Source organism: Drosophila suzukii, chromosome X, assembly GCF_043229965.1.
Source record: "Drosophila suzukii chromosome X, CBGP_Dsuzu_IsoJpt1.0, whole genome shotgun sequence".
NCBI classification, from domain to species: domain Eukaryota; kingdom Metazoa; phylum Arthropoda; class Insecta; order Diptera; family Drosophilidae; genus Drosophila; species Drosophila suzukii.
Genome location: NC_092084.1, coordinates 13,453,586 through 13,468,812, shown reverse-complemented (window position 1 = coordinate 13,468,812; position 15,227 = coordinate 13,453,586). Strand labels below are relative to the sequence as shown.

Sequence of the window (15,227 nt, the reverse complement as noted above, 5' to 3'; positions counted from 1 at the left end):
AGCTGCTCAAAACTGTCGGTCTTTTAGCTGTACGCCTTGATTTGGCTAAACTACGACTGAAAAACCACTAAAAAATGAGCATTTTTGACCAAAATCTGAATCTCAAAAATAAACGACCTACCCCCTTACAAAAAATGAAAAGATTTGTCAAAAAATAAATCTTTCTTAAAGTGATAGGGATCGATAGCAATTGAAGCAAGCTGCTCAAAACTGTCGGTCTTTTAGCTGTACGCCTTGATTTGGCTAAACTACGACTGAAAAACCACTAAAAAATGAGCATTTTTGACCAAAATCTGAATCTCAAAAATAAACGACCTACCCCCTTACAAAAAATGAAAAAATTTGTCAAAAAATAAATCTTTCTTAAAGTGATAGGGATCGATAGCAACTGAAGCAAGCTGCTCAAAACTGTCGGTCTTTTAGCTGTACGCCTTGATTTGGCTAAACTACGACTGAAAAACCACTAAAAAATGAGTATTTTTGACCAAAATCTGAATCGCAAAAATAATCGACCCTTACAAAAAATGAAAAAATGTGTCAAAAAATAAATTTTTCTTAAAGTGATAGGGATCGATAGCAATTGAAGCAAGCTGCTCAAAACTGTCGGTCTTTTAGCTGTACGCCTTGATTTGGCTAAACTACGACTGAAAAACCACTAAAAAATGAGCATTTTTGACCAAAATCTGAATCTCAAAAATAATCGATCTACCCCCTTACAAAAAATGAAAAAATTTGTCAAAAAATAAATCTTTCTTAAAGTGATAGGGATCGATAGCAATTGAAGCAAGCTGCTCAAAACTGTCGGTCTTTTAGCTGTACGCCTTGATTTGGCTAAACTACGACTGAAAAACCACTAAAAAATGAGCATTTTTGACCAAAATCTGAATCTCAAAAATAAACGACCTACCCCCTTACAAAAAATGAAAAAATTTGTCAAAAAATTAATCTTTCTTAAAGTGATAGGGATCGATAGCAATTGAAGCAAGCTGCTCAAAACTGTCGGTCTTTTAGCTGTACGCCTTGATTTGGCTAAACTACGACTGAAAAACCACTAAAAAATGAGCATTTTTGACCAAAATCTGAATCTCAAAAATAAACGACCTACCCCCTTACAAAAAATGAAAAAATTTGTCAAAAAATAAATCTTTCTTAAAGTGATAGGGATCGATAGCAACTGAAGCAAGCTGCTCAAAACTGTCGGTCTTTTAGCTGTACGCCTTGATTTGGCTAAACTACGACTGAAAAACCACTAAAAAATGAGCATTTTTGACCAAAATCTGAATCTCAAAAATAAACGACCTACCCCCTTACAAAAAATGAAAAAATTTGTCAAAAAATAAATCTTTCTTAAAGTGATAGGGATCGATAGCAAATGAAGCAAGCTGCTCAAAACTGTCGGTCTTTTAGCTGTACGCCTTGATTTGGCTAAACTACGACTGAAAAACCACTAAAAAATGAGCATTTTTGACCAAAATCTGAATCTCAAGAATAAACGACCTACCCCCTTACAAAAAATAAAAAAATTTGTCAAAAAATAAATCTTTCTTAAAGTGATAGGGATCGATAGCAATTGAAGCAAGCTGCTCAAAACTGTCGGTCTTTTAGCTGTACGCCTTGATTTGGCTAAACTACGACTGAAAAACCACTAAAAAATGAGCATTTTTGACCAAAATCTGAATCTCAAAAATAAACGACCTACCCCCTTACAAAAAATGAAAAAATTTGTCAAAAAATAAATCTTTCTTAAAGTGATAGGGATCGATAGCAACTGAAGCAATCTGCTCAAAACTGTCGGTCTTTTAGCTGTACGCCTTGATTTGGCTAAACTACGACTGAAAAACCACTAAAAAATGAGCATTTTTGACCAAAATCTGAATCTCAAGAATAAACGACCTACCCCCTTACAAAAAATGAAAAGATTTGTCAAAAAATAAATCTTTCTTAAAGTGATAGGGATCGATAGCAATTGAAGCAAGCTGCTCAAAACTGTCGGTCTTTTAGCTGTACGCCTTGATTTGGCTAAACTACGACTGAAAAACCACTAAAAAATGAGCATTTTTGACCAAAATCTGAATCTCAAAAATAAACGACCTACCCCCTTACAAAAAATGAAAAAATTTGTCAAAAAATAAATCTTTCTTAAAGTGATAGGGATCGATAGCAACTGAAGCAAGCTGCTCAAAACTGTCGGTCTTTTAGCTGTACGCCTTGATTTGGCTAAACTACGACTGAAAAACCACTAAAAAATGAGTATTTTTGACCAAAATCTGAATCGCAAAAATAATCGACCCTTACAAAAAATGAAAAAATGTGTCAAAAAATAAATTTTTCTTAAAGTGATAGGGATCGATAGCAACTGAAGCAAGCTGCTCAAAACTGTCGGTCTTTTAGCTGTACGCCTTGATTTGGCTAAACTACGACTGAAAAACCACTAAAAAATGAGTATTTTTGACCAAAATCTGAATCGCAAAAATAATCGACCCTTACAAAAAATGAAAAAATTTGTCAAAAAATAAATCTTTCTTAAAGTGATAGGGATCGATAGCAACTGAAGCAAGCTGCTCAAAACTGTCGGTCTTTTAGCTGTACGCCTTGATTTGGCTAAACTACGACTGAAAAACCACTAAAAAATGAGTATTTTTGACCAAAATCTGAATCGCAAAAATAATCGACCCTTACAAAAAATGAAAAAATGTGTCAAAAAATAAATTTTTCTTAAAGTGGTGTGGATCGATGGCAATTGAAGCAAGCTGCTTAAAACTGTCGGTCTTTTAGCTGTACGCCTTGATTTGGCTAAACTACGACTGAAAAACCACTAAAAAATGAGCATTTTTGACCAAAATCTGAATCTCAAAAATAATCGATCTACCCCCTTACAAAAAATGAAAAAATGTGTCAAAAAATAAATTTTCCTAAAAGTGATGGGGATTGATAGCAATTGAAGCAAGCTGCTCAAAACTGTCGGTCTTTTAGCTGTAGGCCTTGATTTGACTAAACTACGATTGAAAAACCGGAAAGTATTTATGACTTGTTGAGTTCGTAGTTTAATTTCCATGTCCCATTGAACAGAAATTTTACATATAAATAAGCCCTGCTACTGCAACGTTTTGAAACATTCGTCGAACACTAATTCCTAATACCCAAAAACTCAACTTAATGAGCACATAAGTGACTTTGAGCAGTGAACATTCCCATCGATTAACGATTAAGCATGCCGATATTTTATAGATTATTCTTGTGCTGCGTAAAGTGCCCACCTGCAGCAACCTAAATTACCCGACCACGCCCACAATTATGCAACCCCCGCGGAATGCGCCACTCTATGCAAAATTCATGTAAAGTTTATGAAGGTGAGGGGGCGATGGGGATGGGCGAGTGGACGAGTGGGCGAGTGGGTCACATGTGCCGCGAACTGGTTAAAAGTCAATTAGTCTAATTGCCCAAATGCAATGAATGTCAATTTTAATGAGGCCACTGCACAGGGACGATGGCAGGAGAAGAAAGCAAGCGGTCCGCTGTCCATTCGGCTCCTGTTTGTCACCTTTTGGGACGGCACTTGCCACTCTCTTTCGCCTGTCAAAGGAAACAGGTACCCATCATCACATCCACTCAAAATCATAACAAACAACATCAACGGCAACAGCAATAAACATAAAAAACATAAAAAGCATGGGAAAAATAACGAAGAAACAACGGCGAACGACGACCCAACTGCAGACATAAGCAGACTTAACTGAAAGAAAGCTGACTTTAAGTGAAAATGAAGGGAAGCGGAAAGTACAATGGAAAACAGCCTGGGATAAGGGCAATCGTAATATAAATCTTTGAAATATTTATAAAAATATATGAACCCCTTTTATATATATAAGTTGTAGTTAAAAATATACATTTTGTATTTAAAAAAATAAATTTGGAAACAAAATTTGAGGTCTTATCATACCATATTTGATAAAATATAGCCATTATTTAAAAAAAAAATAACATAATTGAGCATAAAAAAAGTATTTTGAGTTTAAAAAATAAATTTTTAAATACAATTTGAGGTATTTCATTTATGAAATACAGCTTTATGATAAAAAAAATAAAACATATTCGGTATTTGGTATTTGGTATATTTCATAGCTATATGATAAAATATACCTATATGATAAAAAATAATATAATAAAATAACCTTTCAACAGTTTTCTTTAGAAGCTACAATGTTGGGATTTGGTATATATTATAGCTATGTATGTATAAATTAAAACAGACATTTATTATAAAAATACTATAACATAATAACCTTCTAATAATCTTTATATAACACTTTTCTATATAATTTTAGCTAAGAGTAGTAAAATATTACGAACCGAAGAGTAATTTAGCAGATGGAAATATTTTACATATTTACTGTTCTCCTGCTCAAATGTAATGATAAAATATACAAAGGATAACAAGAATCCACGGTAGTCAGAGAGTCCCCATCAGGACTAAATGAGAGTGACGGCAAAAAGTAGGGAGAAGAGCAAGAACAAGAGAAGAAGTGAAAAAGGACACTCGTAAACTTTGCACCTCACTTGCTAATGTGGCAGCTTAGAGACAGAGACAGCGAAAGCAAAACTGACAAAGCAAAAGGGTCCCCCCTTTGCTTTCAGCATATTTTTCGGGGTCTCGCAAAATGGAAGTGGGCGTTGCGAAAGTTTTGCACTCGAATTTTTTACTGCTTTCGTTTTTATTTTTTGGGGGTGTATGTGGGTAAACTGCAATTAGGAAGGTCAAAGGTGGCCAAGAAAAAAACGATGGAAGAAGGACAAAAAGTAGCAATGTGTCAATTAATTAATTTAATTCAGTCCAAACTTTTACATTAAGAAAAAAATTGTCCAAAAGCACAAGTAAGTTTACAAACACTGAAAAAATATGCTTGTTTTCTTTTATAATTTATTTTATATTATCAATATTTTATAAATGGTTAGTAAATGTAGATTATTAAATATGCTTTCAATCAAACCAAATGTTTCCCTTCGAAAAACACTCTTTAAAGTATTCAAAAAATGTTCCCATGGCTTCAAAAACCAAACCCAAAATGGAAATGAACACCGAAATGGCCGAAAAAGTGGCAGTGAAGCAGGCGGAATGCCAGAGGGTGTTTAACTAGGGTTTGTGGTCGATTTTTAGCAACGCATAAATTACGCACTGTAATTGAATTAAAATCAATTTTTGCATTCGTGCACACCGAATGCATTTAGCCAGGGATCCGATGCAGCTGCTCCGGATTTTGATCCGGGCCTGGGTTTTAGGTTTCGGGTTCCTGGTCTCCGGGTCCCTGGGTTTCAGGTTCCCGGCCTTCGGTTTCCTGCTGTCCTGCTGTCCTTCTGTATTTTCCCCCCCATTTTTGTGCATTTTGCGCACTTTTCGCCAGCGGTCCTGCTGGGAAATTGGTGGTGCGGTGGTGCGGTGGCTCGGTGAGGCGGCAATAACAAACAAGCAAACAACATCATCAATGGACTGGTCAGCCAATGGACTCATCCCCGGCGAACACGCACTCAACCGGGGAACCACTAGCACCACTCCACTACCTGACCATAGAAAGGCACTCGCCGAAAGTGTGGCTAACTGAAATTGAATACTTGGTTTACCAACAAAACTATAAAAATACTTGAATATAATGTCTTTAAGGTTACAACAGATATTTTCTTACAACTCCAAATAATAAAAAAATCCTTGGGGTCAAAAATCAGTTACATATGATACCCATTTCAAAGTTAATAAAATAATACATATTTAGAAGTCTATTAATAAATAAATTATAGGTCGTAGTTCCTAACTCTAAAAATGTTTTAAAAAGGTTTTTGTCAACACATATTTGGCTCAAACCTTAAAATATCTTATTGAATTTGTAGTAACTGAAAATATAATTTGGATTTTTTTTTTTTATTAAAATTTGTTTTTTGCCCCGGCGCGATTTAAATGTTAAAGGCTAAAAGCCTAAAGGTTAATTTATAACTTAGCCCTTTTTTGGACCGTATAATTAGGTTTCTTATTTTATCTGAGGCTTGGTTACTTTAGCCAGCTCTTTGGCAGCACTGTTTTCTTTGAGTGCACCCATCGGGCGACCAGCATTCATTTTTCAGGCCAAACTTTGACAAATTGCTGCTGGCCAAGCTCAAAATCGGGCCAGCGGGAGGGGCAGATGGCTAACGAGGGGGCCGAGGGACCGGGGGCTGCGGAGGGGTGACCCCGAACATCATCACATCACTGCGGCTAATTATTACATTTTTACCTTGACCACGCCCCGTGGACATGGCGTAAGGGGGCGGAACGAGGGCGGTGCGGATGAAGGCACTTTGACAGCCGCTGATAAATCAATGTCAAATGGGTGTTTTTCGTGGGCCAATGGAGATGGGAGATGGGATTAGCAGCGTTGACTAACGAATGACCGAGTATGAGTGCATTATGTATGCCCGGTGTGGGCTAATTTGATTGAGACACACATAATTGTACAACTAAGTTGGGGAGTTCGTTTCGGATGGGGCGGATGAAGCGTGTCGCGGATTACGGAGGACCGAAACACGAAATCCCCAATCCTAAGCTTGTTCACAAGGGGATTCGCTGCACTCGATTCGTTATCATTTAATCCTCTATTCGGTTTGATTTTAGATTGCTTGGCTAAAAAACTAATACTATATTTAAAAATATTCAGTTATCTATTTAAATACTACTCTTACACTACCCTTACATTCAAATTGTATAGAGAACTTAGTACACTCAGCATTCCTCTATTGTTATGTCAAAATTTGATACTATCCAAAATTATACATTTATTTTTACTTTGCTTTAACGTTAACATTACTTGAGTTTCGTGTGTGTGTTTTTTCCAAAATACAGGAAGCCATAAACAGTTTCACACACCGGCATGTTTAAGGACACCACAATTAGTTAACGTTTCCATAGATTTTCGCCTGATTTCTCCAAGTCATTCGTTTTAAAAAAATAAATTCCGAGCAGTTGAAAAGTGGTCTGAGCGACAGGCAAATAAAATTCAAATATTCTATCCAATTTGGTGAACTTTCAAAGCAAAATTATTCAAGTCCAAGCAAAGCGGACAGCAGTTAATCCACAAAATTTGACCATTGCGTCTTTTGGGCATACAAATCTTGGAAGACTAAGAAGGCATCAATAACCAAAACATTGGGAATCAGCGTTTTTGATCAAACCTTGCTGCTGGATAGCCCTTAAGCCGTCAATCAAGGATTCAAGCAAGATGAAGCCCGACCAGCTTAATCGTCTAATCAAAGTCAACACGCGAATGCAACCCTGGTTTTTGCGCAACACCAGCGAGCTATACGAAAGTGCCGTTAGGACCTATTACGAACGCGGTTTCAGTTCACGTAAGCTATAATATTTGCAATGCATATTGGGTTTTCTTTGGGATCATAAGATTGTAAAGGGTTATTATTTATTAATGGGGTTTTCCTTGGGATCATAAGATTATTAAGGATTATTATAAGGAATCTCAGTAATATTATCTCTGTATAAATTTTATAATTCTCACCTAACCTGGTGACCCCGATTTCCACTCCACAGACAATCGCCACCCACGTATCCGTACGGAAAATGTGGGTCCTTTGCGCAGGATTAAGAGATCGGAGCCGGTGCCCAGTCCCGCCGACATCTATCCGCGCAGTCATATCCGGCAGGCCGACCAGGTGGCCAACAACAACTCCGGCCAACTTCTGTACACGATGATGCAGGCAAGTCGTCCTCGTTCCATATCCTTCTCGGCAGCTCGTCCCTATGCCCCGGCTTATGGCCAGGGTTCCGTGCGAAGGTCCGGCAGCTCGAGCTGCTCCAGCGGAAGCAGCAGTGGATCCTCCCGCACTGAGCTAATGGTTGGATCACTGCGGAAAAGCAAGGCACGGAGGGAACGGAAAAGTTCCATACACAAGAGCAGGGAGTCCAGGGAGGAGCCGCAACTGGGGGACATGGGGGGCATGTTCAGTGCCCGATCCATGAGCCTGCCTCCCCTGCCCACTGCACCTGGTTCGCGATCCGGAGCGATGATGCCGCCGAGCAGGCAACACCACATGGCGGCCATGGCCAAGTCGGCGCTGGCCCAGCCCATGAGGGTTCCGCGTGGCGAGGGGGACTCCCTGATGCCGATAGATGCAGCCCTAAAGCGGCGGATTTCGGTGCTGAGTCAGTTGGAGGAGGGCCGAGCCGGGACAGAACTGAGTCACCAACTGAGAACTGGAACCCCCGGCACAAGCACCGGCACCGGAAACGGCAGCCACATCACCGGAACTGGCCGCCAACCGTCGGAGACGCGCCTTCGCTTTCAGACTTTGGGCGATCGCATCAAGCAGTTCGAGTACATCCAGTTCGCCGATGGACCCGTGGCCACTTATGCCTTCAATCGGAGTCAGAGGAGACCCGTTGAAAGAAGCTCGCCAAGGAGTCGCATCGAGGACAGCATGGACACCACCATGCGCCGCCTGGAGGTGAGGCAACAGCCGCGCCAGCTCGGCTTCCACAATGTCCTGCACGCCAACTATCGCCAGAGGAGCCAGAGTCTGGAGTCCGGAGCAGTCCAGCTGATGGAATCCCTGGCACCCGTATCCCGACCAGAAACGCCACTCGCTCCCCGAGGAATCGGGGGCAACACCCGGGGATCCAGCCTGGACAGTAGCTCGCGAACTAGTCTCAAGCCCAGCGCTTCGACTGCAACTTGGGCAAATATTTTGGACAGGAATACAGGTATGAATCAAATTTATTTGACCTAAAGATATAAATATATTTTCGGTCATTTAAGGCATTATTTATTATTTGGTATCAACTACCTATTCTATTTATATCCTATATATGATATATATCCTACGTATTTTAGAAACATTCGCAGACGATATGGCCAAAAGGTCGGAAGCTAACTTTGGTTATTCAAGGAGCTCAGAAGAAACCTTGGGCGATTGGGATGGAGCTCCAGGAGAAGATCGGTGCAAATACCCCAGATCAAGTAGATCAAATTTAACAATAGCTGAAACAAATTTGGTGGGAAATGCAAATACAAGTAAGGCAAAAGGACCGAGGACAAAATTACGCTCGATTGAGAAAGCAAAAAGAGAAGAAACTTCGGGACTTACATCATTTAATTCGGAGCTTTGTAAAGACACCTCGGGATCGTTTTCTCAATCGTTTTCTGGCCAAGATGAGACCAGTCGAGCCACCGAGGCACCAGTGCGTCGTCTGCAATTGCAACAGCAAGGTTTTCAGACTTCGTCCAAAGTGGATGATGCGACGGCAGAGGACCTGCCACAAGTCAGGGTCAAGGAACAGGTAAAGGATAAGCCCAAGATGAAGAATTTGCTGGTGAGGCCCCAGAGAACCCTGCAGGACAAGCCGCGGGTGACCAAGGTGATCAGCAATCAGGTGAGCCGCTCCAGCCATCGTACCTTCTTCCAGCCCCCCGAAGAGACCGACCTTCTTGCGGGTCATCCCCCCAAAAAGTCGCAACACGACCAACAGCCGGAGAAAAAGCAGAAGAAAAATCAAGACCAGGACAGGACCTCAGTCCCCCATAACAAAGGAGCCAATCAGCTGCTGGTAGCGAGTGCCTCGCAGGTAGTTATTCTGTTAAATCCGCATAGTAACACATATATATTGAATAATCCTTATCCTCGGCAGGTTTCTGCCTACAAGCGTGCCTTCCGCACCCAGCAGCAGATGCTCAAGGCGGAGATTCTGCACCAGCAGGCACAGCATCTACAGCCAGCCCAAAAAAATATGCCTTCGGAGGTGCCAAAACAAGCTCCCAAACCGCAGAGCCACAGAGGTGCGATCCCAAACACCAATCGATCGACAAACCGACCAATAGTCAGACGCAGTACAGCCACATCGGGAGGAAAAGCTCCCACGTTGGATGAAGGAGTATCCAAAGCGGGGGCTGGAACTCGGGCCCCTCCAACAGCCAGGACAGAAACGAAAGGATCGGAACTCAAAACAAGATGTTTTAAGGGACTACCAATGAAGGCAGCAGGTAAACATATAAAATTGTCATTAAAGGCTTCATGAAAATATCCTGAAAACATATCGAAATATCATACACATCGAACTCTATTAAGGTTACAACACCTTTAACAGCACCCCCGTTACATTTTTACAGCGACTCCCGCAACAGAGCACTTAACAGAGAAGCGGACTGCGCAAATGAGTGCTGCCAAAAAAGGAACGGCAACAAAAACAATGAAGAAGGGAGCCCTGGCTGGAACGGCGACTGCGGGAGGAGAAGGACGAGGAGCGGTAGCGGGACGGCGGGCGGGAACGGAAGGGACAGGAACAACAAAAACACGCCGATCGGCGCTGACGCTGGCAGCGCAGCAGCAGCACTCGCGTAGCGGTAACTCGCTGCTCGGCTTTCGTCGCGAAACGGTAAACCGCGCAGCTGCAGCTCTGCTACCGCGACGCGACGCAGACGAGCCGCTGTCGCAGTTGCAGTTGCAGTCGCAGTCGACGTCGGCACAGCAGCGTCGGCAATTTCATTTCCCCTATCCCCCGTGGCGTCCCAGCTACTGAGTGTTCACTGTGTAGCTAACCAGGCCCCGCATTTCCCTACTACCGAAGTAATTGTCCTGAAATAGAGCGTGAAATAGGGAAAGAGATAAATCCAATGTAATGGTCAACTTAATGCTACAATAAAGTCTTCAAAAAATAATAATTTAAAGCTATATTTATTTACCAGGCGACCTCGAAACCTATAACATGAATAATACATCTCAAAAAAATTACTACACTAATCCAGCGTTTAAATCTATATTTAATTGTTGAAAATGTTTTAAAATAGAGAGCAAAAGAGCGAACTGAATGGGTTGAATAGAATGCAAGGGTAAACAAAATGTGAAAAGTGGCCAACGGAAAATGTTTTTAGAAATGTTGTGGAGTTGTACCGCAAGCCAATGCTAATTTCGACACACAACAACTCACAGACACAGATATACGCAATACGGCACCCACTTTCCCCACACCACTTTCCCGTATCAACAACACAGCATTAATTTTTCATGCAGATTTAACCGTTACATGACAGGACCAACAAACGTTGCCAATGGTACAGTGGAAGTAATTGTAATGACAATTATGTGTATACTTTTTACAGGAACAATAGGATAATATTGAATGAAGAGGCTTAAGGATTTTAGCATACATGATTACATTATTGTTATAATATAATATATGATACAACTTCTCAACAATATTAAGAATTGAATAACTCAACGGCTTGTCTACCACTTTTTTTGGGATTGGTACATACTTTGCTTATTTATCTGGTCTATCATCATATTATTATTATCTCCTCGAAATGTTGACCACTGTACTCCTGCACATCAATGTCAAACGTCCAAGATAAGCGTCGACAACAACAATAAAGAACCGAAGGAAACGCAGGAGACCAAAAAAAAAGGAAAATCTAGTGAAGGAGTGGGAAAAAATAGTAGCGACAGCGACAAGAAAACGGCGACGACTTTTGTGGGTGGGACAAGTTGGGGGTTCTAGAAGATTGGAGGATGGTTTTTGGCTTCTTGTCAGCCCTGCGAATTGTTGCCGCGTTGCTTGATAAATGATGATGCGTGCCACATGACTGGCCATATAAACGGACTCGACTCCGGTTCTTGGGAGACCCAGGAAAAAAGGAGCCGAAAAACAGAAGACACTGGCAGACAAATAGGCTCAGGCTCCGGCACAAAGCAGTTCAACATTTGAACCAGGCTAACTGGCTGACTGACTTGGCTGGAATAGATTGACAGTTCTACAATGGGTGAGCTGGAATAAAAAAACCCAAAGAGATGCTGGTTGAATCACCAACCAATTGGCTAGTGGGAAAATAAGGAGACTAGTTACCATACAGCCAAGTCTTAGATTAATGATTTTCTTTAAATTATCAAGGGTTTCAGAAAGTCCCTTACCTCACTACTAAGTTACTATGTTAAAGTCCTAGAAGTGCTTAGAAATGTAATGCGATTAACTTAATTAATATGTACATATGTAAATATATAGCTTCTCCATTGTAAACAAAAGATAGATTTCAAATTTTCCTCAACTTTTTAGCTTAATTGATGTTCTATTTGGAATGTTCTTGTTTAATTCGTTAAATAAACCGTACGCATGGCCACTACATTTATGTGGGGCATTTGCCAGGGACTTTTGTAAATTGGCTCGCCTGGCTGGCTTGACTCAAAACAAAAACCAATTTCCATTGGCATAAATAAATAAAAATCAAATTAAATTAATTCCAACACAAAGTGGCATATCCTGTTCGCTTCTCCTTTTGTTTTATATTTTTATTTTGTTTTTTTTTTTTTTTTTGGCAACAAAGAGCAGCCAAGCAGCAACGTACATAAAAGGCAATAAAATTAAATCAAATCAAATGAAATGCGCATATGTATGGCGTTTTATGAGCTGCGCACCGCCTTTCCAAACAGAAGACACCCAAAAAGGACACAGCCAGGAGTTGAGTTGGTTAGGTTAGTTAGGAAAGGCGAAAGGATTAAAGCGGAAACCGCACAAAAAGGCAACTTGGCTGGGGCTACCGCAACCTATCCCAATTTGAGCTGCTTTTGGGTGCGTTTTTGTTGCTTCATCTAGTAATACTCTTTAAGGAGGTACTATAAAAATGTAAGGGGTTCCATAAAAAAAATGTAGTGATGCAAACACTTGAAGTACATACTTATCAGTTAATGTTTTCTGTTAAATATTTTTAACATTTCATTATCTTGAATCATGTCATCATAACAAAGTGTTTATACTTAATAGGTTGACCTATTATCTATATCATATTTTAATCGAAATAATCATATATTAAATATCTAAAATGTCAGATATGAACTCACGATAGTGAAAAGGACGTCGTTTACTTGAACTCTGCTCATTTCCCATGCCTTTTTGTTGGTTTCTCATTTTTGGCAATAAAATAAATCCACCGCAAAGCCGCTGCGGGTAGATTGCTCGGTTGACCCCAAAAATAAGGTGGGGTAAACTTTGGAAATGGGGCAGCAGCTGTTCGGATGCCCAGAGTGGTATACATAACCATTTAGAGGAAGGAGATCCTGGAATTCCTTGAGCTGTCGGTGCATGGCTAATTCAGTTATTTCTGCTACTTTTCATCGTTAATGTGTCGGTCCTCATCGCAGGAGACCCAGAGATATGTCTTCAGTTAGCAGATAGCAGGGCGAGTGGCATAGCATTCCAGTACAAGGTCGCATCGTGTCCGAGTGCCCATTTCCTGGGCAGATATTCTTCCACCTTTCAGAGACGCCGTCCTGTCCCCCAACACACACTGCGAACTAATCACTATTATCTTTGAAATGCACTAAAATAAATAGCTGGTAAATTGCAATTTTAGTAGAGAATCATCAAAATATATTTAATATTTTGACAAAAGTATGTTGCCAAAGGTTTTATTTCTAACTAGTTCAGACCAATTCCAGACCTTGACATTATCATAATTTAAAAATAAATATAATATTTTGACTAGTTACAAAACAATGGCCATTTTTCTATTCCTTTTCCCCAGAATTAAAGTGTCATCCTAAGCGTACGATTTTATCGATTTAGAAATAATATCACTGTTACTTACGATCCCTAATTTCCCGGTACCTTAGCGATTCTTCCCCAATTCCTTTTTCTAAGTGTACTATCTCCATTATAAAAAGATTTTTTGATTATTTTTACCCAGTATTAAAGTGTAAGACTTTATCGATTTAGAAATAATATCACTCTTATTTACGATCCCTTATTTCCCGATCCCTAAGCGATTCTTCCCCTATTGCTTTTTCCAAGTGCACTTGATTATTTTTACCCAGTTTTGAAGTGTCATCCTAAGTGTATGATTTTATCGATTAAAAAGTAACATCACTGTTATTTACGATCCCTAATTTCCCGGTCCGATTCCTTTTTCCAAGTGCACTGTCTCCCACTTTCCGCTCCATCTCGCAGAGTTTCCTTCTCTCCCCGGTTTTGTGGTCATTTCAAATTTTCATTTCATTTGCCATAAAAAGGAAATTGGTTTCGTATGCCAGTTGACATGGCCCTTTACCACTAGCCGAGGGACCCGAAGGGGGCGTCTCTGCTGGATGTGTGTGGCAGTTAAGCACATAACTGCAGCAAACAACAAGCTGAAATACCTGACAAGGGATTGGAACTGGCACGGCCAACGGAAAATGGTGGGGGGAAAACTGTATGGCAGGGGGTTTCGTTCGGGGAAAACTCATGGAAAAACTGAAGGAACCGGGTGGAATGGGCAACTAGGAGCACAAAGCATAAATGCCAGGAGCTGGCGATCCGAGCTGTGTTTAAGCTGCTCCTTCACCGCTCTGTGGGGGAATTTCTGTGACAGATTCGACCAGGAAAAAGGATGCAGGACTGTTTGCTTTCGAGGGAGTTCGAGTCCCTAATTAATGAACTGCTTATGACACCGCTTGGTCACTTATTAATGAACTGCTCCAACTGAGTTGCTCCTTGGACGTGTTTACGATGGGGTCATTTCAGCACTTCCTTGGGGAGTGTAAAGTGCAGAGCTATTTTGATTTGGGAAATATACCCTGTCATGTAAAGCTGTAGAAGCACAAATCATGGGTAGAAAACGACTTTAGTGCTGTAGTTATACCTATTTGTTTATTATGCTTGGGAGCTAGGAATCTAGGTCTTAGATCAGATAAAAAATATACATATAACGAGGACTTTTGAGATAGTCTGTTATTTCTGTTATTTTTTATAAATCTTTAAGAACAATTTATTCTTGATATAAACTAAAGAATTTTAAATAAATTTCTTAAGTCTAAAAAACTATTATGAAAAAGCATTGGTTTTGTATTTAAAATTATATACACAGAGATAAATATCCCAGAACATTGTTCTTGAACTGAGAAGATTCGTTCTTAAAAACCGTGTAGGTACATTTTGGTATCAATGTTCTCAATATTAGAACAAAATGGTGAGAAGAGAAAAGATAAATTGAGTTTATTTAACAACTTTAAAGTATACACTTATCCATCCATATTTTTGCTAAGAAATCAAATTCTGTTCTTAAACGTATGTAGTAATATTCCAGTTCTAGCTTTCTTTTAAATAGAATTTCTTCTGGATGGTTTGCCCCCTTTCGTGCTTACAGAGTGCAACTAACTTGAAGAACTTAAATTAACTCTTTTTGGCCGTTTTGTTGATTCCATTTGCTATTTTTTTTCACAAACAAATATTAAAT

General features: G+C 40.0%; 1 protein-coding gene across 2 annotated transcripts; it reads left to right on the top strand.

Annotated features, from left to right (window-relative positions):
• Positions 1-6,751: 6,751 nt before the first annotated feature.
• On the top strand, positions 6,752-10,677 carry LOC108019233 (uncharacterized). Of its 2 annotated transcripts, none has more exons than XM_017087032.4 (5): positions 6,752-7,368; positions 7,565-8,734; positions 8,877-9,595; positions 9,659-10,010; positions 10,137-10,677. In XM_017087032.4, exons 1-5 carry the CDS (start codon positions 7,242-7,244, stop codon positions 10,544-10,546), a joined length of 2,778 nt encoding a protein of 925 aa, XP_016942521.2. In that variant the 5' UTR covers positions 6,752-7,241; the 3' UTR covers positions 10,547-10,677. The 2 variants fall into 2 exon arrangements, with proteins under 2 accessions (XP_016942521.2, XP_070853686.1); XM_070997585.1 differs by having other exon boundaries at positions 6,753-7,368; positions 8,865-9,595; positions 10,137-10,676.
• The last annotated feature ends 4,550 nt before the right edge of the window (positions 10,678-15,227 follow it).

Bases quoted from the DNA above. Each gene is read 5' to 3' on its own strand.
- LOC108019233 (XM_070997585.1), top strand. From the start codon at position 7,242: ATGAAGCCCGACCAGCTTAATCGTCTAATCAAAGTCAACACGCGAATG. The intron at 8,735-8,864 runs GTATGAATCAAA...TACGTATTTTAG, and splicing joins TATTTTGGACAGGAATACAG to AAACATTCGCAGACGATATG. The intron at 9,596-9,658 runs GTAGTTATTCTG...TATCCTCGGCAG, and splicing joins TGGTAGCGAGTGCCTCGCAG to GTTTCTGCCTACAAGCGTGC.